Genomic DNA, 23,751 nt, shown 5'->3' on the forward strand with positions numbered 1-23,751 from the left:
CACTGTAAATGCAAAATGTGTAAGCTATTGAAAATTCTATTTAAAAGCGTTATGGGAGCTTATGCCGATTGTCCATTGAGCAATTCAAGGACATTAATAAACACTTCGACAATATTAGAAAAATGAGTTTATATTGTTTAATTTGTGAAATAAACATTTACTGCAACTTTTATTGACAGTAGCCTATACGTAGGCCTATATTACTGGCTGTTTGGTTTGCAAGGAGGGATTTTCCAAGGGCACAATTTATTTGCCTACACTTCAACTAAAGCAGAAACGTACCAGGTTTGTTAAGTCTATCTTGAAATTGTTTGTTATCTCTCTCATTATTACTAAACAACTTTCTGAGATGGTTGATCATGAAAGAGTAGGGTATGCCTAGGCCAACAAGTCACATTAAAATCGACTGGAGATTGGGGAGATAAAGGGAAATTAAGATTTTAAAACAATAAGCTGCTGCAAAAGGCCCATGATAATTCGACATTGGAGAGGATGGAATAAAACATGTTAGACCCTATCTGACGTTTTGCTCTGCTTTGGTGCTCTCTGCTCTTTCTACCCTCTACTGAACAAAAATAGAAATGCAACAATTTTACTGAGTTACAGTTCACATAAGGAAATCAGTCAACTGAAATAAATTAATTTGGCCCTAATCCATGGATTTCACATGACTGGGCAGGTGCGCAGCCATGGGCGGGCCTAGGAGGGCATAGGCCAATCAGAATGAGTTTTTCCCCCACAAAAGTGCTTTATTACAGACAAAAATACTCAGTTTCATCAGGAGTTGCAGTCAAATTCAAATATGCTAAACCATTGTTTGTGACATCACAATGTCGTCACCATTGGTGATGGCTGTCAAACATTGTTCATACTCCGAGTTGCTTTTCATATCATAAGAAGGACTTCCCGTGACCATGGCCACAAATTGGGGAAAACAAACATTCTCCATTGACCCCCAAAAGTATGTGGACACCACTTGAAATTAGTGGATTCAGATTTTTTCCGGGTAGTGTAACAATCTGTCCTCAGTTGCAACACTCACTACCGAGTTCCAAACTGCCTCTTGAAGCAACGTCAGCACAAGAACTGTTCGTCAGGAGCTTCATGAAATGATTTCTATGGCCGAACAGCCACATACAAGCCTATCCCCATGCGCCAAGAGTCTGGAGTGATGAATCACAATTCACCATTTGGCAATCCGATGGACAAATCTGGGTTGGCGGATGCCAGGAGAACACTACCTGCACCAATGCATAGTGCCAACTGTAAAGTTTGGTGGAGGAAGAATAATGGTCTTGGGCTGTTTTTCATGGTTCAGGCCCCTTAGTTCCAGTGAAGGGAAATCTTAACGCTACAGCATACAATGACATTCTAGACCATTCTGTGCTTCTAACTTTGAGGCAACAATTTGGGGAAGGCCCTTTGCTGTTTCAGCAGGACAATGCCACCATGCACAAAGCGAGGTCCATACAGAAATGGTTTGTCAAAATCAGTGTGGGAGAACTTGACTGGCCTGCAAAGAGCCCTAACCTCAACCCCATCGAACACCTTTGGGATGAATTGGAACACTAATTGCCCAACATCAGTGCCCGACCTCACTAATGTTCTTGTGGCTGATTGGAAGCAAGTCCCCACAGCATCTAGTGTTCCAACATCTAGTGGAAAGACTTCCCAGAAGAGTGGAGGCTGTTATAGCAGCAAAGGGGGGACCAACTCCATATTAATGTCCATGATTTTGGAATGAGATATTTGATGAGCAGGTGTCCACATACTTTTGGTTATGTAGCGTAGAACGTGTTATAGATGTGACAGTTGAAAAGTTCTATAGACGATCCAATCGTAAAATACCCCAACCCTAGTATCATGTACCGCTTCTTAAGGATATGAGTCTGAGGTGCTTGTGATGGAGACAGGAATAGTCCTAGAAAGTCTGCTCGCTAACCAACAGATAAGCAATCCTCTCAAGTTTACTGTCCATAGCCCCATTTCCGTTACAGCATTATAAAGGTGTTTATGTCTATAAACATTCATTTGAATAATAAATGACTAATCATTATGAATAAAAACAATGATTCATAATCATAATGCAAACCATCTTAGTGTACAAAAACAGTCAGAGTAACACATGAAACCCACCCCCCATTCTGGGGACGGTGTTGAGTAAAGCCACAGGAAGGGTAATTTTGCTGGGCCTACTCCATGAATGAACCATTTTAGCAGAGTGACTTATTTATGATATGGCAGCCTGTCTGGCTGCCTCAGGGCTCTGCCGTCTGGAACATGCTTATATAATACAATTTTGCACTCACTGTGTGTGTGTGTGTGTGTGTGTGCCTTTAGCCTGACTAATGCACTCCTGGCAATGAGATGTTAAATGAAGTTAGCCTGTTAATTTAGCCTTGTTTATTTGAGTGTGGGGTAAAGTGAATGACCCAGACAAAATTTACCCAATGTACAGCTTCACCACAACTAATCAATCACAAACAGCACAATCTAAATGTGCATACTAACATGAAAACCATCAGTCACGGTGCACTACAAAACACAGGAAGAAATCCTTCCAAACCAAGGAGAGGACTGGTGGAGAGAGGTACAACCAGAGCCATTCAGAGCTCTTCTCTGTGGCATGTGACTGGGTGACAGACAGGCTGACAGAGAAGACAAGTCGTCCATGATCTGAGTCTTGTCTCGAGTCCTAATAATGTTTCTCGAGCAGATTAGGTCATTCCAATGAAAGGCAAAGGAGTAAGGCAAGACAGTCGTAGTGCTCCTAATCGAGCATACTGCTCAATTAAAGCCCTTAATTACATAAGAGCAAAGCTATACAGTCTCTAAGAGGCCATGGACCAAATGGACCACATCTGGACCAATCAAAAACATTGGGCAAATCGGAGCTGACACTAATACAGCACAAACCATAGGCGAAGGGGACACAGACAACATTTTGCTTGTGTCGTAAACATTGGGCTCAAAACAAACAAACAAAGACAGGAAGGACAGCTTTCTATGCTGGCCTCTACTAGGTCAAGTGCTGACTGTGTGATCTCCAGATATTGTGTTTTCCTCCCGTCTCCCTCCATTCATTCATTCTGGCTCTCTTCTATGGCCATTCTCATCTCTTTCTCTCGCCTTACCGCATCCCCCCTAGCAAACTTTTTCTCTGAATACTTGGTTCAATCTTGGGCAAGAGTAGAGACAGTGCAAATGATGTGCCCAGGGCTGTGTGTACACGGTGTATAACATTAAAAGTCTCATTGGATTTCAGGCAGACAGATTTAGAGGGTCAACTAGTCTGGGGTCTGGATTGTCCTAGAGTCCATAACTGTGTCAATGAGGATTTACAAACAAACAGTGAGCCATGACAGCTTGGGCCCTGCTTAATGGAGCACTGCAGCCACAGGCATCGTGTAGCGCCAGGCCCCCTGCTGGCAGCTCAGGGAATTACAGCCAGACTGCAGCAGACAGAGCCACATACAGCAGGACCAGGGACAGTGAGAGGCACCATGGTACTAGGACTGGCATGTACTACAGCTATAATTGATTATCAATGACCGCGTGGAATCCATTACTAACAAAAACAGCTGAAAACCTGACAGTATCCCAGAATGAACCACAATAATGATGCATTATAATTGGCATATATTATTATATATTATTATTGACACTAATATTGTCAACCTCTTTTTACACACAGTAAGTTAGTATAGCAGTTTATTATAACCTCAGGCATACTAGGCAGTGAGAGGTGAGGAGAGTCAGAGTTGACCTACCTTCTGAGACATAGACAAATGGCTTGTTCTTCACAGAGAGCAGAGTTAACAGGTTGAAGAACAGCGCTACAAAGGTCCCCACCAACAGACGACCCCTACACACACAGAGGACCATTATCAGTACAACATAGATGTATACTTACTTGTAACATGTCAAACACAGCACATACTCTCCATGGCTTGTACAGTAGTCTCCGTTGACTTCAATATTATTGCTAACATTTATTTGGAATACATGACACTTTCCCAATGAAGTGAAATAAGTGAATCATAATGGAAAACAAATACGTGTAAACGTTTCCAAAACACAAACATCCACATAAACATCCAAATAGAGGCAGATTTTAATGCTGGAGGAATTCAGTTGGTGCTGCAGTGTAAATGGATGTTCTCCACTAGATGAAGTGTTCTGGTACCTAGAACTTGCCTGGCTGGCACCTGCTGCCCAGCACTGATAATAATCTGTTGTTTTAGTGATATTGCCCTGCATTACACTCAACATCACATCTCCAATGTTCCACTGCTTTGAAAGGTAATCTCGTCAACGAAGACGGGTTTAAGTCGGTCATGTTTTCATCAAACTACTAATCTTTGTTTCATAATGGCGACCCAGGATGGTGCAGCTGCAGCGAGGGACGGCAAACTGATTAGTTGAGAATCCCATTGCGTTCAGTTTAGAGGGATGAGAGGAACGGTAGGCTAATTCTATCTGGACCCAGACCCAGCTGTGATGTTTGTTTGGGCTGATGTTCTCCCTGGAGTGTGTGTGTGGAACAGGGGTGCGTGGGCGTGCGTGTTTGGACCGGGGCCTACTTACGTGTGCACCTCCGGCTGCTCCACAAATCTCTCCAGACTGGCAAAATAACAGAAGGGAAGAAAAACTGTCACACAGAAACATGGGGCAATATGGGACAAGTAAATAAACAAAACAATATATATTTTTTTAAAGTACCACGTGACCTGACCGGGAAAAACTGTTGCCTGTGCTGAGATGTTAAAGCAGAGTGATATAATAGACGGCCAGGACACGCTGGGAGCTAAATGGCTGATTAAGTCTGATAGTGACACTAGTACCACTCACCGTGACAACAGCCATCAGAAACACCCCTCAAGGCTATACAGAAGTGTTTTTGCATATTTCAACAGGATAAATTCCGACATGTAAACATGACAACATCAACTTCACGCTTTTAAGGTGGACGATCAAAACCTGTGTCCAGTATTCATGGTGGCATGGAGGGAAGAAGGCATGCAGCCAGTCTATATTTACCATACATTTACCACAAATACACAGTATGTATTCTCTCATATTGCCCTCCCCTCCCCCTCCGTTTCTCTCTGAATACTGGAAGCCTTGTTACACACATGCTTGTGTGACGGTGTAACATCATCATCCTTCCCCTCCCCTTCCAGAAACGTGACCTTTAGATAAACCATGTCTTCTATAATGTGTGCTTCAGGCTAAGGTGTGGACATATGCAGGAGCAAACATGACCACAGCTCTGAAATATGTCCTACACACATCAACACAAACATACATCTTCTCCTCATACAACCCCACTCAGTCTGTTTCTTTCTCGCTCGCTCTTACTCTCTATGCTATTGGAATTAAGGGCCACACACACATGGTTGATGTACTAGTTGGCAGCACTCACTCCCCTCCTCACCCCTTCCCTGCCTGAGCCGTGACCGCTGGATAAACCCTGATTCTGGGCGCTTGGGCCTAGGTGTGGGCACAGGCAGGAGGAGACATTCCCACAGCTCTGAAATATTCAGAAGCCCCAGTCCCCCACCCCACTCCATCCCCTGTCACAAACAGGGGTAAACCCTGGTTCCACCCACCTCTCCTTCAGGATGAACAGAGCTCCCAGCTGCACCAGCACCGTGGAGGAAAACACAGCTAGGACCTCCAGCCGCTCAAATCTGGAGGAACACACGATAACACTTTATTTGGATTGTCCATCTGTAGGCAGTCTAAAGACTATCAGTAACATTTCAATGAACTAACTAACTAACTAACTAACTAACTAACTAACTAACTAACTAACTACTAACCGTAGCCCTAACCCTTATCCTACCCCTAAACTTAACTTTTACCCTTATTCTAACCCTAGCCATAACCATAACAAGCAATTGCTTATCAACAGATAGTTTGTTAATCGTATGACCATTGGGCCCAGTTCCACGAGGGTGCTAAAGGGGGCACAGCCTCCTCGGTTTAGTTTTATGTCCCTTTATAAAAATAGCAAAACAGTTAAAATGAGTGACAGGTTGGCGCAAAAAAATTCTGCATCTCCTCTGCGCTGTGTCAGCACAATGGACAGGACGTGCCGTGGTGTGTGTAGGGGGGCTACGGAAAGCCACTGGGCGGTTAGGTAGGACTCCTTTGGGTTTCCACAAAAATCATGAAAAAACGCTTCTTATCTCTCATCTCGGTGGTAGGCTAAGTGAATAAGGCCCAGGTTAGCTTAGAATCCTACCCCAGCCGCAGGTTCTATCCAAAAATGTTCATTTATAGCAACTGGTTCATAGGAAGAGTGTGGCTGGAACACTTGGTTACTGCAGATGATATTATGGTTTTCTTGATAGCCTATTGGTTTCCGTTTCTGTAAATTGAACTGTATATAATGGAAACGTTTCTATGGTAGGGTGGCATTGCTTAATTGATTATGTAGGTCAAATTTGATTCACAGAAGTGTATTGTGCCATATCACAACGTGTTGCTGAACTCATGAGCGAGTGGCATGATTTTCCATGCTTGAAGCGGGCCTGTATAGGCCTATTTATTTGGCAAGAGAGCTGTACATGGCTGCTAGGGCTGGGCGTAATGGCCAAAATATCATATCACAATATTTTTCACATTATTGACGGTATGATGGTTTTGAATGTTTTTGAATAATACAAGTTCTAAATATGCTTTGGTATTTATTAGGATTCCCATTGCAAAAGCATCTGCTACTCTTCATGGGGTCCACATGAAACATTATTAGTCAAGGACTGAAATACATACATTTAAAACGTCACACATAGCCTACATATCAATACATACACACAATATCTAGGTCTAATACATAGTATAGTGCAAATTACAAAATGTCACACTTCCGGATTGTATCCGTGCTGCTGTGCTATTTGTTGCTACTTGGTTACCTGACAAATGTTTTTTTTTATTTTTTTTATTACTTATATTAACAGTTTAATCAAAACTCTGCATTTAACACATTTACCAACGTCTTAGTTTTTTGCTCGCTCAACTTTTTCACCCCGGACGCTTTATCTGGTCATGGTTCTACAGAACCTCCACCAGCCGAAAAAGCGAAGTAATAACATTAACGCTATGCCATCTACTTGCAGACGCTGTACTCATAATATGCAGGAGAACTACCGCCTTATGGCGAGGATAGCCGAGCTGGAAGCCCAGCTTCAGACGCAATCGTTAGGCAAGGGTAATTTAAGTGTAGGAAAGGAAGACGCAACGTCTAAGCCACCAGTAAGTACAGATAGTAGTATAGATCCCCCCGCACAGTCCACGCAGTCTGAGGGTAAGGGTAATTTAAGTGTAGGAAAGGAAGACGCAACGTCTAAGCCACCAGTAAGTACAGATAGTAGTATAGATCCCCCCCGCACAGTCCACGCAGTCTGACAATTTTCTCAAGGCTACTGGAAAGAAATGCTGTCGGCATGCTCAACCGGAGTCGCTCATTTAGCTGATAGAAACTTTCAACCTGTTCTCCCCATTAAGCAACGAGTTAGAATCAGAGGCCGAGCCTTCTCAGGTCTCCCCTCCCCCGGTTACGGGGTCTGAGTCGCCAAAGCCTCCCACCATTGGTTCTGGCAAATTGAAAACCCTAGGTCATTGGGCGACTCCAATACCCACAATATTAGACATAAAAACAAACATTCAGCGATCATGGGGGCAGGGTTACCGTGGTAAAGGCTAATCTGAAGCGATTGCTGGCTGAGTCCAAAATTGCAAGTGTAGATTGTATAGGGATCGTTATCCACGTCGGCACCAATGATGTTAGAATGAAACAGTCAGATCACCAAGCGCAACATAGCTTCAGCGTGTAAATTAGCTAGAAAGATGTGTTGGCATTAAGTAATTGTTTCTGCCCCCCCCCTCTCCCCTCCCAGTTAGGGGGAGTGATGAGCCCTACAGAAGTCTCACAACTCAATCGGTGGTTTAAAACTGTTTTCTGCCCCTCTCAAAAGATTGAATTTGTAGATAATTGGCCCTCTTTCTGGGACTCACCCACAAACAGGACCAAGCATGACATGCTGAGGAGTGACGGACTCCATCCTAGCTGGAGGGGTGCTTCCATCTTAACTATCAACATAGACAGGGCTCTAAATCCTCTAGCTCCACAATGAGATAGGGTGCAGGCCAGGCTGCAGGTTGTTAGCTAGCCTGCCAGTTTAGTGGAGTTTGCCACTAGCATAGTCAGTGCAGTCAGCTCAGTTATCCCCCATTAAAACAGCATCTGTGTGACTTGATCTAGGTTGGGCAAAAGTAAACATGGCGGTGTTTGCCTTAGCAATCTCACTGGAATAAAGACCTCCTCCATTCCTTTCATTAATGAAAGAAATTCTGATATCTCATCTCAAAATAGGGCTACTTAATGTTAGATCCTTCACTTCCAAGGCAGTTATAGTCAATGAACTAATCACTGATCATAACCTTGATGTGATTGGCCTGACAAACATGGCTCAAGCCTGATGAGGCCTCTCCTCCTGGTTACACTAGTGACCATATTCCCCATGCATCCCGCAAAGGCGGAGGTGTTGCTAACATTTCTGACAACAAAATTTACCAACCCCAAAAAATGACTGCGTCTTTTGAGCTTCTAGTCATGAAATCTATGCAGCCTTCTCAATCACGTTTTATTGTCACAGTTTACAGGCCTTCTGGGCCATATGCTTCTGCTGCCAATGGCTGGAACGAACTACAAAAATCTCTGAAACTGGAAACACATCTCCCTCACTAGCTTTAAGCACCAGCTGTCAGAGCAGCTCAAAGATCACTGCACCTGTACATAGCCCATCTATAAATAGCCCAAACAACTCCCTCTTCCCCTACTGTATTTATTTTGCTCCTTTGCACCCCAGTATTTCTACTTTGTACACTCATCTACTGTCAAATCTACCATTCCAGTGTTTTAATTGCTATATGTATTTACTTCGCCACCATGGCAAATGTATTGCCTTTACCTCCCTATCTCACCTCATTTGCTCACATTGTGTATAGACTTATTTTTCTATTGTATCATTGACTGTATGTTTGTTTTACTCCATGTGTAACTCTGTGTTGTTATGTGTCGAACTGCTTTGCTTTATCTTGGCCAGGTCGCAGTTGTAAATGAGAACTTGTTCTCAACTTGCCTACCTGGTTAAATAAAGGTGAAATAAAAAAAATAAAAAAATACAAATATACAGCGTTCCTCACTGAGTTCCTGAATATTCCTATTGGACCTTGTAGTCAAGGCTGATAATAATTTTTGGTGACTTCAATATCCACATGGAAAAGTCGACAGACCCACTCCAAAAGGCTTTCGCAGCCATCAGACTCAGTGGATTTTGTCTAACATGTCTCCGGACCTACGCATTGTGACAGACATACCCTGGATCTAGTTTTGTCCAGAGGAATACATATTTTGGATAAAAATGTTTTTCCTCATAATCCTGGACTATCGGACCACCATCCTATTACGTTTGCAAACGCAACAAATATTCTGCTCAGACCCCAACCAAAGATGATCAAAAGCCATGCTATAAATTCTCTGACAACCCAAAGATTCCTAGATGCCCTTCCAGACTGCCTCCACCTACCCAAGGACGTTGGAGCACAAAAATCTGTTAACCACCTAACTGAGGATCTAAATTTAACCTTGCGCAATACCCAAGATGCAGTCGCACCTTTAAAAACATTTGTCATAAGATATTAGCTCCATGGTATACAGAAAATACCCAAGCCCTGAAGCAATCTTCCAGAAAATGTTTATGGAAATGACACTGTCTAGGAAAGACAGTACCGTGCAATATCGAAGAGCCCTCACTGCTGTGCGATCAGCCTATTTTTCCAACCTAATTAAGGAGAATAAGAACAACCTAACTTTTATTTTTGATACTGTCGCAAAGCTAACTAAAAAGCAGCATTCCCCAAGAGAGGATGGCTTTCACTTCAGCAGTAATGAATTCATGAACTTCTTCAACGAAAAGATCATGATCGTTAGAAAGCAAACTACGGACTCCTCTTTGAATCTGATATACATGCAAAGCTCAGTTGTCCAGAGTCTGCACAGAACTGCCAGGACCTAGGATTAATTGAGACACTCAAGTTTTTTTTAATCCTGCATCTTGACACATTCACGAAAATAGTCATGGCCTCTAAACCTTCCAGTTGCTTACTGTACCCTATTCCAACTAAACTACTGAAAGAGCTCCTTCCTGTGCTTGGCGCTCCTATGTTGAACATAATAAATGGCTCCATAACCTCCGGATGTGTACCAAACTCACTAAAAGTGTCAGTAATAAAGCCTCTCTTGAAAAAGCCAAACCTTGACCTGGACAATGTAAAAAACTATTGGCCTATATCGAATCTCCCATTAGTCTCAATATTTTTTGAAAAAGCTATTGTGTATCAACTCACTGCCTTCCCGAAGACAAATCATGTATACGAAATGCTTCAGTCTGGTTTTATACCCCATCATAGTACTGAGACTGCACTCGTGAAGGGGGTAAATTACCTTTTAATGGCGTCAGACCAAGACTCTGCATCTGTCCTTATGTTCCTAGTCCTTAGTGCAGTGTTTTACACCATCGATCACCACATTCTTTTGGAGAGATTGGAAACCCCATTTGGTTTACACGGACAAGTTCTTGCCTGGTTTAGTTATCTGTCTGAGAGATATCAGTCAGTGTCTGTGTATGGTTTGTCCTCTGTCAAATCAATTGTACGTTTCGGAGTTCCTCAAGGTTCTGTTTTAGGACGACTATTGTTTTCACTAAATATTCTACCTCTTAGTGATGTCATTCGGAAATGAAATGTCAACTTTCACTGCTATGCGAACGACACACAGCTGTACATTTCAATAAAACATGGTGAAGCCCCAAAATGGCCTACACTGCAAGCCTGTATTTTAGATATAAGGAAGTGGATGGCTGCAAATGTTTACTTTAAAACTTGGACAAAACAGAGATGCTAGTTCTAGGTCCCAAGAAACAAAAAGATCTGCTGTTGGATCTGACAATTAATCTTGATGGTTGTATAGTCGTCTCAAATAAAACTGACGGATCTCGGCATTACTCTGGACCCTGATCTCTCTTTTGACGAACATATCAAGAATATTTCAAGGCCAGCTATTTTCCATCTTCGTTTCTGATTTCTGAAAAATCAGAAACTCTTTGTCCAAATTGATGCATAAAAGTCAATCAATCCTTTTGTCACTTCTCAATTAAATTACTGCAATGCTCTACGGCTACCCGGATAAAGCACTAAATAAACTTCCGTTAGTGATCATCACGGCTGCTAGAATCTTGACTAGAACCATACTATTTTATCATATTACTCCAGTGCAAGCCTCTCTACACTAGAATCCTGTTAAGGTTAGGGCTGATTTAAAGGTTTTACTGCTAAACTACAAAGCATTACATGGACTTGCTCCTACCCATATTTCCGATTTGGTCCTGGCTTTCATACCTACACGTACACTATGGTCATAAGACGCAGGCCTCCTTATTGTCCCTAGAATTTCTAAGCAAACAGCTGGAGGAAGGGCTTTCTCCTATAGAGCTGATTTTTTATGGAATGGTCTGCCTATCAATGTGAGACACACAGACTCGGTCCCGACCTTTAAGTCTTTACCGAAGATCTCTTCAGTAGGTCCTATGATTGAGTGTAGTCTGGCCCAGGGGTGTGAAGGTGAACGGCAAGGACGAACTGCCCTTGCTGTCTCTGCCTGGCTGGCTCCCCTCTCTCCACTGGGATTCTCTGCCTCTGACCCTATTACGGGTTCTGAGTCACTGGCTTACTAGTTCTCTTCCATGCCGTTCCTAGGAGGGGTGCGTCACTTGAGTGGGTTGAGTCACTGACGTGATCTTCCTTTCCGGTTTTGCGCCCCCTCGGGCTCGTGCGGTGGAGGAGATCTTTCTGGGCTATACTCAGCCTTGTGTCAGGGCAGTAAGTTGGTGGTCTGTTGATATCCCTCTAGTGGTGTGGGGGCTGTCTGGGGGTCCACCTCTGTCTCCGCCTCCAGTATCTATTCTGCAATAGTCTATGTACCGGGGGGCTAGGGTCAATCTGTTGTATCTCGTGTAATTCTCCTGTCCTATCTAAAGTATGCTCCCTCTAATTCTCTCTCTCTTTCTCCCCTACCGGAGGACCTGAGCCCTAGGACCATGCCATAGGACTACCTGGCCTGATGACTCCTGGCTGTCCCCAGTCCACATGGTTGTGCTGCTGCTCCAGTTTCAAACTGTTCTGCCTGCGGCTATGGAACCCTGCGGCTATGGAACCCTGACCTGTTCACCGGACATGCTACCTTGTCCCAGACCTGCTGTTTTACTCTCCCTCTCTCTACTGCACCTACTGTCTTGACCTCTGAATGATCGGCTATGAAAAGCCAACTGACATTTACTCCTGAGGTGCTGACCTGTTGTACCCTCTACAACCACTGTGATTATTATTTGACCCTGCTGGTAATCTATGAACATCCTGAAGAACAATCTGGCCATAAATGGCCATGTACTCTTATAATCTCCACCCGGCACAGCCAGAAGAGGACTGGCCACCCCTCAGATCCAGGTTCCTCTCTACGTTTCTTCCTAGGTTCCTGCCTTTCTAGGGAGTTTTTCCTAGCCACTGTGCTTCTACACTGCCTGCTGTTTGGGGTTTTAGGCTGGGTTTCTGTATAAACACTTTGTGACATCTGCTGATGTAAAAAGGGCTTTATAAATGAATTTGATTGAATATGATTGATATAAAATGGCTGTCCCCCTTCACACTCCCCTTTGTGCAGTAAGGTGTTCTTTTATCTCTTTTTTAAAACTGGTTTTATTGCTAGCTTGAGTTACCTGGCGTGGCAGAGAGTTCCATGTAGTCATGGCTCTATTTAATACTGTGCGTTTCCCAACCTGTGGGGGGCCCCAGTGGAGGGAGGGAGGGAGGCACGCATGCACACACACCTGTTCTGAAAGGCCCCAGAGTCTGCAATACCACTAAGCAAGGGGCACCACCAAGCAAGCGGCACTATGAAGACCAAGGAGCTCTCCAAACAGGTCAGGGACAAAGTTGTGGAGAAGTACAGATCAGGGATAGGTTATAAAAATATATCAGAAACTTTGAACATCCCATGGAGCACCATTAAATCCATTATTAAAAAATTGAAAGAATATGGCACCACAACAAACCTGCCAAGAGAAGGCCGCCCACCAAAAACTCATGGGCCAGGCAAGGAGGGCATTAATCAGAGAGGCAACAAAGAGACCAAAGATAACCCTGAAGGAGCTGCAAAGCTCCACAGCGGAGATTGGAGTATCTGTCCATAGGAGCACTTTAAGCCATACACTCCACAGAACTGGCCTTTACGGAATAGTGGCCAGAAAAAAGCCATTGCTTAAAGGAAAAAAATAAGCAAACACATTTGGTGTTTGCCAAAAAGGCATGTGGGAGACTCCCCAAACATTTGGAAGAAGGTACTCTGGTCAGATGAGACTAAAATTGAGCTTTTTGGCCATCAAGGAAAACGCAATGTCTGGCGCAAACCCAACCCCTCATCACCATCCCCACATGGTGGTGGCAGCATCATGCTGTGGGGATGTTTTTCCATTGGTAGGGACTGGGAAACTGGTCAGAATTGAAAGAATAATGGATGGCGCTAAATACAGGGAAATTCTTGAGGGAAACCTGTTTGTCTTCCAGAGATTTGAGACTGGGATGGAGGTTCACCTTCCAGCAGGACAATGACCCAAAGCATACTGCTAAAGCAACACTCAAATGGTTTAAGGGGAAACATTTAAATGTCTTGGAATGGCCTAGTCAAAGCCAAGACCTCTATCCAATTGAGAATTTGTGGTATGACTTAAAGATTGCTATACACCAGCAGGGACCCATCCAAATTGAAGGAGCTGGAGCAGTTTTGCCTTGAAGAATGGGCAAAAATCCCAGTGGCTAGATGTGCCAAGCTTATAGAGACATACCCCAAGAGACTTGCAGCTGGTATTGCTGCAAAAGGTGGCTCTACAAAGTATTGACTTTGGGGGGGGGGGTGAAGATTTATGCACGCTCAAGTTTTCAGTTTGTGTTGTTTTATTTCTTGTTCATTTCACAAAAAATATTTTGCAACTTCAAAGTGGTAGGCATGTTGTGTAAATCAAATGATTGCAAACCCCCCAAAAATCAATTTTATTTCCAGGTTGTAAGGCAACAAAATAGAAAAAATGCCAAGGGGGGGTGAATACTTTTGCAAGCCACTGTAGATAGTAAAATAAAGTATACCACCCAGCCCTACTGGCTGCATCTCACTGTAGTAGGCTGTAGGCTGTTTTGGTTATTTGGATCTCCCTTCACCTTTTGTTTACTGCGTTTGTTTACTGTTAATGTAACTAGCCTAAATATAGATTGCCATGCCTTTTTGATCTGATATTTTGTTACTAGGCCTACTACTTGGCACCGCTGTTTTGTTCGGTTTGCATTCGCAGTTGTCAGTATTCTAGTTTTCATTATTTTGGTAAGACAGCTGTGTGTACAGCTGCATTCAAATATGCTGTTTGTAATAGGTGAATTACCCTATCTATCTTGTAGCCTATATTCATTACCTAAACGGCCTAGCTGTAGGGCGCTGTCCATTGTTCTGATACAGCGCAGCAGAGATAAGCTACAGCTTTCAAAAGCACTCAATGATCTCGGAGTCTTGGCATTTGAATGTTACGTTGATTGTGGTGTAGCATGATAATATAAGCAGAATTCAATATAATTCCAATGCAAGAAGCCCAAAAAAATTTGCCCCCTCGCCGATTTCAACTACCCCGGTTAGTGACTTTATCCTGGCACTGGGTCTGATAACCATCTGTATAGCATCTACAGATGGACTATCCTGACTATCCAAATAAAGTGTTACCGAACACACACCAACACAGAAAACACACAACACATGAGCAATCAAGCAAACCGACATAACTGAAAATACACATGACTGACATCAGAGAAGGTGCTTTGTACCATGCATTTTCATTTAAACTACTGAAAGACTAGTAAAATCCTTGGAAATAGATTAAAAAAAAAACATTTGTCACTGATCTCATTGTGTCTTATGAAAACCTCAACAGAGAGGTAAATATAAACATTCTGTGAAACAACAACAGATGTCCATAAATAAAGCAACATACAACGTATGGGTTTTGGGACTGGGTGATATGACGCACAGGACAATTCCCTGTAAGCCTTAATGAAAGTGCTACTGTATCATTTTAATCCTAGATAACAAATGTCCATTCATCTTCAAAAACTGTTCCCCTGACCGGGATACAAACCAGTACGCCATCTTCAGTCTCAGTGGTCTGCCCAAAACCGAAAGACAAACCACAATACTAATGTACATAAGTTGGGTTGATGTCTACTGGCAACTAGAATGTCAGATTAAAACTCATATGTGTAAAATGTTGCATACCCAACTTCTGTTTTGCTAACACACCAAAACACTGGCCACAAAAAGCAGAACACAAAGAGGGCGAGGCATCACATATCCCTAAAATGAAGCCTAATGGGTTGTTTTGGGCAACAGAGTGCCATGTCCCATTCTGTGGGGCCGTCAAGCCAACATCCAAATGTCACTGGGTCACTCTGGTGTTTGCCAGAACTGCAAACAGACCCTCTAGTTGAACCCAAACACACCCCTGTAAAACAAAGGCTCGATATTGACCCCCCCCCCCCAGCTCCACGCGCTAAGCCTAGCCAAGTTCACAGAGAAGTGTAGACTATTGTTTTGTTGCGATATATTGTTTTGTTCCTGTTTGGACGACAGGAAAAGTAGCGGCTGCCTTTGCAGCAGCTAATGGGGATCCAAATAAAATGCTAAATACTGCATTAGGGGCTGAGCAGAGAGAGAAGTGGAGCGTGGCTCCCAGTACTGTACTACTGTGAGCCTTTTGGGGGGGCCTAAGCAAGATTTGGTTGCCCCCCCACCCTAAAATTAAAGTTAATTTCCTGCAATTCTACACATCTTGCCATGGGGTGGAGAGAAACATTTGCTGTTTTAAAGCGAATTTCATGAAATTCTACACATTCTGCCATGATTTATGCCATGTTAAAATTATAACTAACTAAATCAAATGGGGGTCCCCTGGATGTCAGGGAGCTGCAGAGAAGTGTACTGCTGTTAGGGGCTGAGCAGAGAGCTTCGTGAACCCATTAACTCACTGGGAGGGAAATCCATATCAATGATCTCATCCTAAACCTGACCAAAAACTGTGGGAACAAAACGGCCACAAACAAATGATGAATACGCTTTTCCTATATATTCAAAATCATTCTGAATAATGTTAACCAAAAACCCCAAATTACAACTGGGATCAGCTTTGTATTTTCAGTTATAAAATATTCTACTTTCTGTTTCACAAAATTTGGTGGGTTAACATTTTGAAAGTAAAGGCACGGAAAAATACATCTCAAATTCCATATCTCAGTATGTGATCATATACCCTTGTACATTTATACCAATGTCAAAGCCTTTCCAGCTGTAAAGGGGCAATCAGCAGTTGCTACATAATTTTTTTTGACTTATATGTACCCACTGATTACTGAAGAAAATAACTTATAAATGCCTCATGAGCTTAGTTCAACTGTCGTACCCCATCAAGGCAACAGTAAACATGTTGTCCTGCGCCCCCAATTAGTGACAATTATTAAAATGTATGTTGCATGGATTAATGAGAGAGAGACAAAAAACAATTCAATATTTTTTCCCCTCACTGGAAATCAAAACTTGATAGCTCAAAATGGACGGGATGTCAGAGAACGGACTCCACTGCTTGATAGGAAGAAGCATTGATATAAAACAGCATTTATTTTTATGGGCAGACGAGAGACAGTTATACTGATAGTAGTCTCGCTAGACTAAACTGAAAGTAACAGAATGGCCCCATGTCAATGAATTGACTGAAATATTCACATCGATCCACTGTTGTAGATCGTTTGCATAAGTGTAAACGGTCTCTATACACTAGGCATGTAAGACACTCCTAGGACATTTTAAATCATTTCACTGTGAGTACTCACTTTAAATTATTATCAAGTACTCGCAAAAAAACATAAGTTGAGAATATCTAATGCATGCACATTTATGTTAATTTGCCTAACGCCAGTCAAGACATTTTTAGTTAGTCTTTAAAAATTAACCAAGGTTTCTGATTTCATAACAACGAAAAGAAGTGAACAGGCAGATATGTCAGAGCTGTTGCAAAATGGTGTTATAAATCTGAATATCAGTTATAAAAAATATATCTAAAAGCAGCAATTCTGGGGGCCAGGCAAGCCATAGCGACATTTGCACATTGTGCAAAGTTTTGTGACAAAATACCAGGCGGTTATGTAGTGTCATCAAATCATATAGGAAGGAAGAGCAACAGCATAATATATTTTTTAAATCTATTCCCCACAATTGTGGGGGACAAAAAGTATAATTTGCCAGAAAATCTAATTGCCGGAGTTTATAGGTCCTAACGGGAAACTTGCTGCTCATGAGAGGATGAATAGGTGTACAACATTTCATGACAATAGCTCAAATGGGACAGGAGATATGCTTGTTCAAATTTTGGAATTTCAGTCGATTACTACAGCATCCCTTGGGCCAATCAGAGTTATTTTGTAAACTAATGTGCGAACAGACGGAGACAGATCCATAGTAGTCGTCGTACCCCCAGGGGCTTAAACAACCTAAGCTGTGTGTTGGTATGTAAGTGTTGTATCACATGCATTAATGCATACACACCACAAAAGAACACCACATATTATTAATAATCAATACAGGCCAATGGAAACACGATCATCTAATGACTACATTTTTAAAATAAAGATTAACAGTGGGGGCTACTGTAGAATCAGTGTGCTAATGGACTTACCCAAAAGAGAAGAGCTGACTAGGCTTCTTCATTGCCACCCAAGAGCTCAGCAAACAGGTGATCAGACTGTGGGCCAACAGGTACACACACACACACACACATAAGTCATCATGACTAACAACAATAGCTCAACACAAGCAGTTGCACAGCAGTAAAAAGAGCTCAACACAAATGTTAGGTACACAATTTAGCTTAGTGTAAAACTTCTTCAGACAGCGCTGACAAAACATAATGAACCCCGGGATTCCCACTTACTCACCTGAAGAGATCGAAGATGGTGAGGTACGTGAATGCAGTTAAGGCTGAAATGAAAGAGAAACAGATGATCAGTGAGTGCTATATTTTACTTGAAATTATTGTAATAGAAATCAAGGAAATACTTTTTTGCTCTGTAAAAGCTATTGCAACACGTTTAAGTATGAAGCTGGTAGCTGCAATACACCAGTTGAAAGAATATAGCCTATTTTGGTGAGAAACAGAAATATATACTGTCAATCAACAAGACAAATGTTGTATAATGATACATCAGTCGTAACACCCTTAGTGTTCCAGCCATTTCACGGACACACAAACATTAATATCCTTTGGTTGACAAAAACGGTGTTATTCCCATCCAGTAGAGATGACAGTGTAGCTGTGGTGTCTAAGTTAAAATGCCAACTCCCACGCATGCACATAGACACAGCCAGTAATTGTGAATAGACTCAGTGAACAGGCCTTAACCAGTCTCCAGCCTCCTACTGCTCCCCAATGTGTCTAGACTTTAAAAAAACACTGGGAGTAAACTCCCTGGTCCTAGGGGGCGCTGTAGAGAAGCAGTATGATGGATGACGAGTAGGAGACAGAGGTGGAGGCAGAGTGATATCCGCCAGCCTGCAAACCCGGCTTTATGTAAGCCGAATATGATGGAGAGATTAGCAAAGCTTTGCATGGAGAGGAACATTTTGTTTTCACACTGCTCTACCATGTTGACTAAATTGAGTTGACGTAATCCATTATCCGTTCACCCAGTGGATCTATCGGACTGACTGAGCTTTGCTTGTTCTGTCCAGGCCACGCTGCCACAGTGACGGCTCAACACTGTGTCACTGCCAGAGCAAACAGGTATATGAGATCACCTCAAATAGGGTATCATCCCATATGGCTTTGCAACTGTAGCCCGATCCTATAAAATCCACTGTGGTGCAGGCATTTTAACATTAGGTTTTAATCATGTGAATGTACTAGAACATCAGGAAGGACATAGGCTAGATTTGCCTATTGGTAAATAAATTATCCAATTGGATGAGCCCTGGTGCTAGGCATGGGCTATTCACTCAATGATTAGAAGACGGACCATGTTTAATAAAACAATAGAGGGTGAGATTTTCTTCCGGCCATATCAGCTCAGCGCCTTTACAATGTACTTTACATCCATCACACAGTGTTCTATTCACGACACACTGCGTCCGTTAGGACACATATCCTACCCAATTGTCTGAATGAGTTTAACGCTAAGCGGTTTATACACTGACCCACCTGACTGTCTCTGGTCTCTTTTGTTTTAAAATAGACTTCCCTCCAAATATCATGGATACAAACACTGGCACTCAAAACACTTGTCTGGTATCATGCAGCACAAGTACATTAGTCATAACTTCGGCTCCCTCCGGAGCTGAACCCAATATGTGAAGCATAACGTGTCCAGATTAAAGGTCATTTGTGTATGTTTGTAGACCTGATCAATGGGAGATAAAAGGGAAGAAGCAGAGTGGAGGAATATGACCCGGGAGCTGCATATTTAATGATGTCTGCAGAGCAGAAGCCCAAACAAGTCTGATCGGCTGACTGTGCCCCATGCCTTTCTGCCATCCCAGCCCCAGCTCAATCCCAGCCCCATCCTCACCCCCTAGCCCCAGCCCATCAGTCGCACCCACCCCAGGGAACAAAATCCATTAACGGCATTAAGTGCTGCCTGGTTATCGGAGGATAAGCAAAAGTTAAAAGGGGCCTTTGGACCATTGTTGTGTATTACCTTTCTCTCGGCCAGGCCATGTTGGGTCCTAACTGCCTTGGCGCATAGACACAGTTTCATACAGGTATACACTAGGGTTGAATGGCGGGAACCCGGTTTCCAAGATCAACCGCCCAAAACTAGTCTGCATGATCAAATCATCAATGCTCATGGTGGGGACAGACAGCCCATCTCAGTTGGGAGTGCAGTTTACAATGGATGTAAACCTATCATCTCATCATGGTAACTTTTTTTCTTGTGACAGGTAGGCCTACATTTTAAAAACAGCATATCACTCAAATATTATTGCTTTAAATCAGAGCACGAGTGAGCAGTCTCTCTCTCTCTCTGCATCAATTCCATTCTAATTGCATCCAAAATAGATAGATATCTTGAACAGGATTTATCTAGATGTCCTATATACCTCTTTCAGGTAATAAATTAAATGCAGTATTAGCCTTATATTCAGCTAATGACTAATGGGTTATGCATACGTTTCTAACATAGCTTCTCTATTGCGCAATATGCATTTACCTATGTTCCGTTGGCCTCTCTTCCTAAAAAAATAAAATAAAACACTCCTTAGCTCTTGGAGTCCCATGCAGGAAAAGCTAGACTAGAATAGCTTGCTGGACATTTCTTTTTTGTAGCATTTCTTTTACCAATAGACTATTTGAAGAGGGACGCTAGCTCTTGTTTTCTGAATGTTAAATACAGCAGCCAATAGAACTCACGGGTAGTTTGAAAGAAGAGCAAACGCGCGATAGCGGTAGGCTATAGCAGTTATTTATCCAGGCACATAACCATTCAATCGTCAATTTTATTTAACTAGGCAAGTCAGTAAAGAACAAATTCTTATTTACAATGACGGCCTACCCCTCCAGCCAAACCCTCCCCTAACCCAGACGACGTTGGGCTAATTGTGCGCCGCCCTATGGGACTCCCGATCACGACCGGTTGTGACACAGCCTGCGAATGAACCATGGTCTGTAGTGATGCCTCTAGCACTGCAATGCAGTGCCTTAGGCCGCTGCGCCACTCGGAAGGCCATGAAGAGAAGTGAAAGCCGTCTGCATCTAATTCTAGTCCTATATTTTTCAAGCATGTCATTAGAATGATGAAAATAAAGACAATGAAACGTATTTCACTTAACTGTTGAAAGCGAGAAAGCAATGAAGCAACAATAGAGAGAGAAAGAGGTAGGCTAATAACATTAGGGGAAATATTATGAAAGGCATATCTGCTTCATAATTAGTAGGCTAACAATAGGCCAAATTATATTTCCAAATTAAAATCAAATTCGCTAGCCTACATTTGTAACTAGAGGTCGACCGATTAATCGGAATGGCCGATTAGTTAGGGCCGATTTCAAGTTTTCATAACAATCGGTAATCGGCATTTTTGGACACCGATTGTGGCCGATTACATTGCACTCCACGAGGAGACTGCGTGGCAGGCTGACTACCTGTTACGTGAGTGCAGCAAGAAGCCAAGGTAAGTTGCTAGCTAGCATTAAACATATCTTATAAAAAAACTCTTCACATCTTCACATAATCACTAGTTAAACTAGTAATATCATCAACCATGTGTAGTTATCTAGCTTGTCCTGTGTTGCATATAATCGATGCGGTGCCTGTAATTTCTCATCGAATCACATCACCCTTCGCCAAACGGGTGATGATTTAACAAGCGCATTCACGGAAAAAGCACTGTCGTTGCACCAATGTGTACCTAACCATAAACATCAATGCCCTTCTTTAAAATCAATACACAAGTATATATTTTTAAACCTGCATATTTAGTTAATATTTCCTGCTAACATGAATTTCTTTTAACTAGGGAAATTGTGTCACTTCTCTTGTGCTCCGTGCAAACAGAGTCAGGGTATATGCAGCAGTTTGGGCTGCCTGGCTCGTTGCGAACTGTGTGAAGACCATTTCTTCCTAACAAAGACCGTAATTAATTTGCCAGACTTGTACATAATTATGACATAACATTGAAAGTTGTGCAATGTAACAGCAATATTTAGACTTAGGGATGTCACCCGTTAGATAAAATACGGAACGGTTCTGTATTTCACTGAAAGAATAAACGTTTAGTTTTCGAAATGATAGTTTCCGGATTTGACCATATTAATGACCTAAGGCTCGTATTTTTGTGTGTTCTTATGTTATAATTAAGTCTATGATTTGATATTTGATAGAGCAGTCAAACTGAGCGATGGTAGGCAGCAGCAGGCTCGTAAACATTCATTCAAACTTTCCTGCACTTGCCAGCAGCTCTTCGCTGTGCTTCAAGCATTGAGCTGTTTATGACTTCAAGCCTATCAACTCCCGAGATTAGGCTGGTGTAACCGATGTGAAATGGCTAGTTAGTTAGCAGGGTGTGCGCTAATAGCGTTTCAAATCGGTGACTTCACTCGCTCTGAGACCTTGAAGTAGTTGTTCCCCTTGCTCTGCTCGCTTTTGTGGAGCGATGGGTAAAGATGCTTCGAGGGTGCTTCGAGGGTGTTGTCGATATGTCCCTGGTTCGAGCCCAGTTAGGGGCGAGGAGAGGGACGGAAGCTATACTGTTACACTGGCAATACTAAAGTGCCTGTAAAAACATCCAATAGTCAAAGGTATATGAAATACAAATGGTATAGAGAGAAATAGTCCTATAATTCCTATAATAACTACAACCTAAAACTTCTTACCTGGGAATATTAAAGACTCGTGTTAAAAGGAACCACCAGCTTTCATATGTTCTCATGTTCTGAGCAAGGAACTTAAACGTTAGCTTTTTTACATGGCACATATTGCACTTTTACTTTCTTCTCCAACACTTTGTTTTTGCATTATTTAAACCAAATTGAACAGGTTTCATTACTTATGAGGCTAAATTGATTTTATTGATGTATTATATTAAGTTAAAATAAAAGTGTTCATTCAGTATTGTTGTAATTGTCATTATTACAAAAATTTTTATAATAATAATAATAATAAATAAAAATGTAAAAATAAAATAAATACAAAAAAAATCCCCAAAATAAATAAATAAATAATAAAATAAAAAAAATAAAAAAATCAGCCAATAAATCGGTATCGGCATTGAAAAATTATAAATCGGTCGACCTCTACTTGTAACTTGTAGGCCACATGTCCTGCACCAGAATTGCATGTTCTCTCAGCTTTATCATGGTTTGAAAGAGGTGCGTAAATCCAGTCCAGATAATACAATTCACACTCAAAAAGATTAGCCCACTGGAGCTTTACCCAAGAGAGCATATAGCTAGCTACATCTATGGGCTTTTATGTTTTTCTGTCGTGCATAATGTGCAGTACACTGACAGAAAAACATCAAAGCCCATAGATGTAGCTATATGCTCTCTTGGATAATGGAACAATCATTTGGGCTTGGGCTCATAAAAAAGCTTTAATGTAGGGCTCATAAAATGTATTTAATGTATGGCTCATCAGACTTGAATTTTCGATCAAAGCCTATTTATATGCTTTAAAGTGAAACTTCCGGTTTGGGCGGGAAATACCAGGTTAACCCGGAGAAAAGTGATTTTTCTTGGGATGGAACATTTGTAAAATATCTGGAAAATATTCAACCTTAGTATACACCCATAGCGCACACACACACACACAGTATCTCAGATAGGAGAGATTTGCTAACTGCAACTGTGTGGACTGTAATTGTGCAGAGAAACACGCATCGACCGGGGCATCTCGGGTGTCTGTCGACGCGGCACATTAAAACAACAATAAATCGCTCCATATGTAAACTAAAAGCTTTATTGACTTACTACATAGAAACACCTGGCAGGGGAAACGGGAGCCGTGCAAAGGAAGCTGCTGCTGGTCTGACCAGGGAAACACACTCAGGGCTTCC

At 42.2% G+C, this 23,751-nt stretch overlaps 1 protein-coding gene across 1 annotated transcript in view; it reads right to left on the reverse strand.

Annotated features, from left to right (window-relative positions):
* znt6 (Zinc transporter 6) overlaps nt 1-23,751 on the reverse strand; it is a 77,432-nt gene that overhangs the window by 20,620 nt on the left and 33,061 nt on the right. Inside the window, 5 exon segments of the mRNA NM_001139824.1 lie at nt 3,771-3,865; nt 4,588-4,623; nt 5,613-5,693; nt 17,883-17,948; nt 18,142-18,184. Coding sequence (NP_001133296.1) covers nt 3,771-3,865; nt 4,588-4,623; nt 5,613-5,693; nt 17,883-17,948; nt 18,142-18,184 — 321 coding nt within the window.

This window comes from Salmo salar, chromosome 01, assembly GCF_965601325.2.
Source record: "Salmo salar chromosome 01, fSalSal1, whole genome shotgun sequence".
Taxonomy (NCBI): domain Eukaryota; kingdom Metazoa; phylum Chordata; class Actinopteri; order Salmoniformes; family Salmonidae; genus Salmo; species Salmo salar.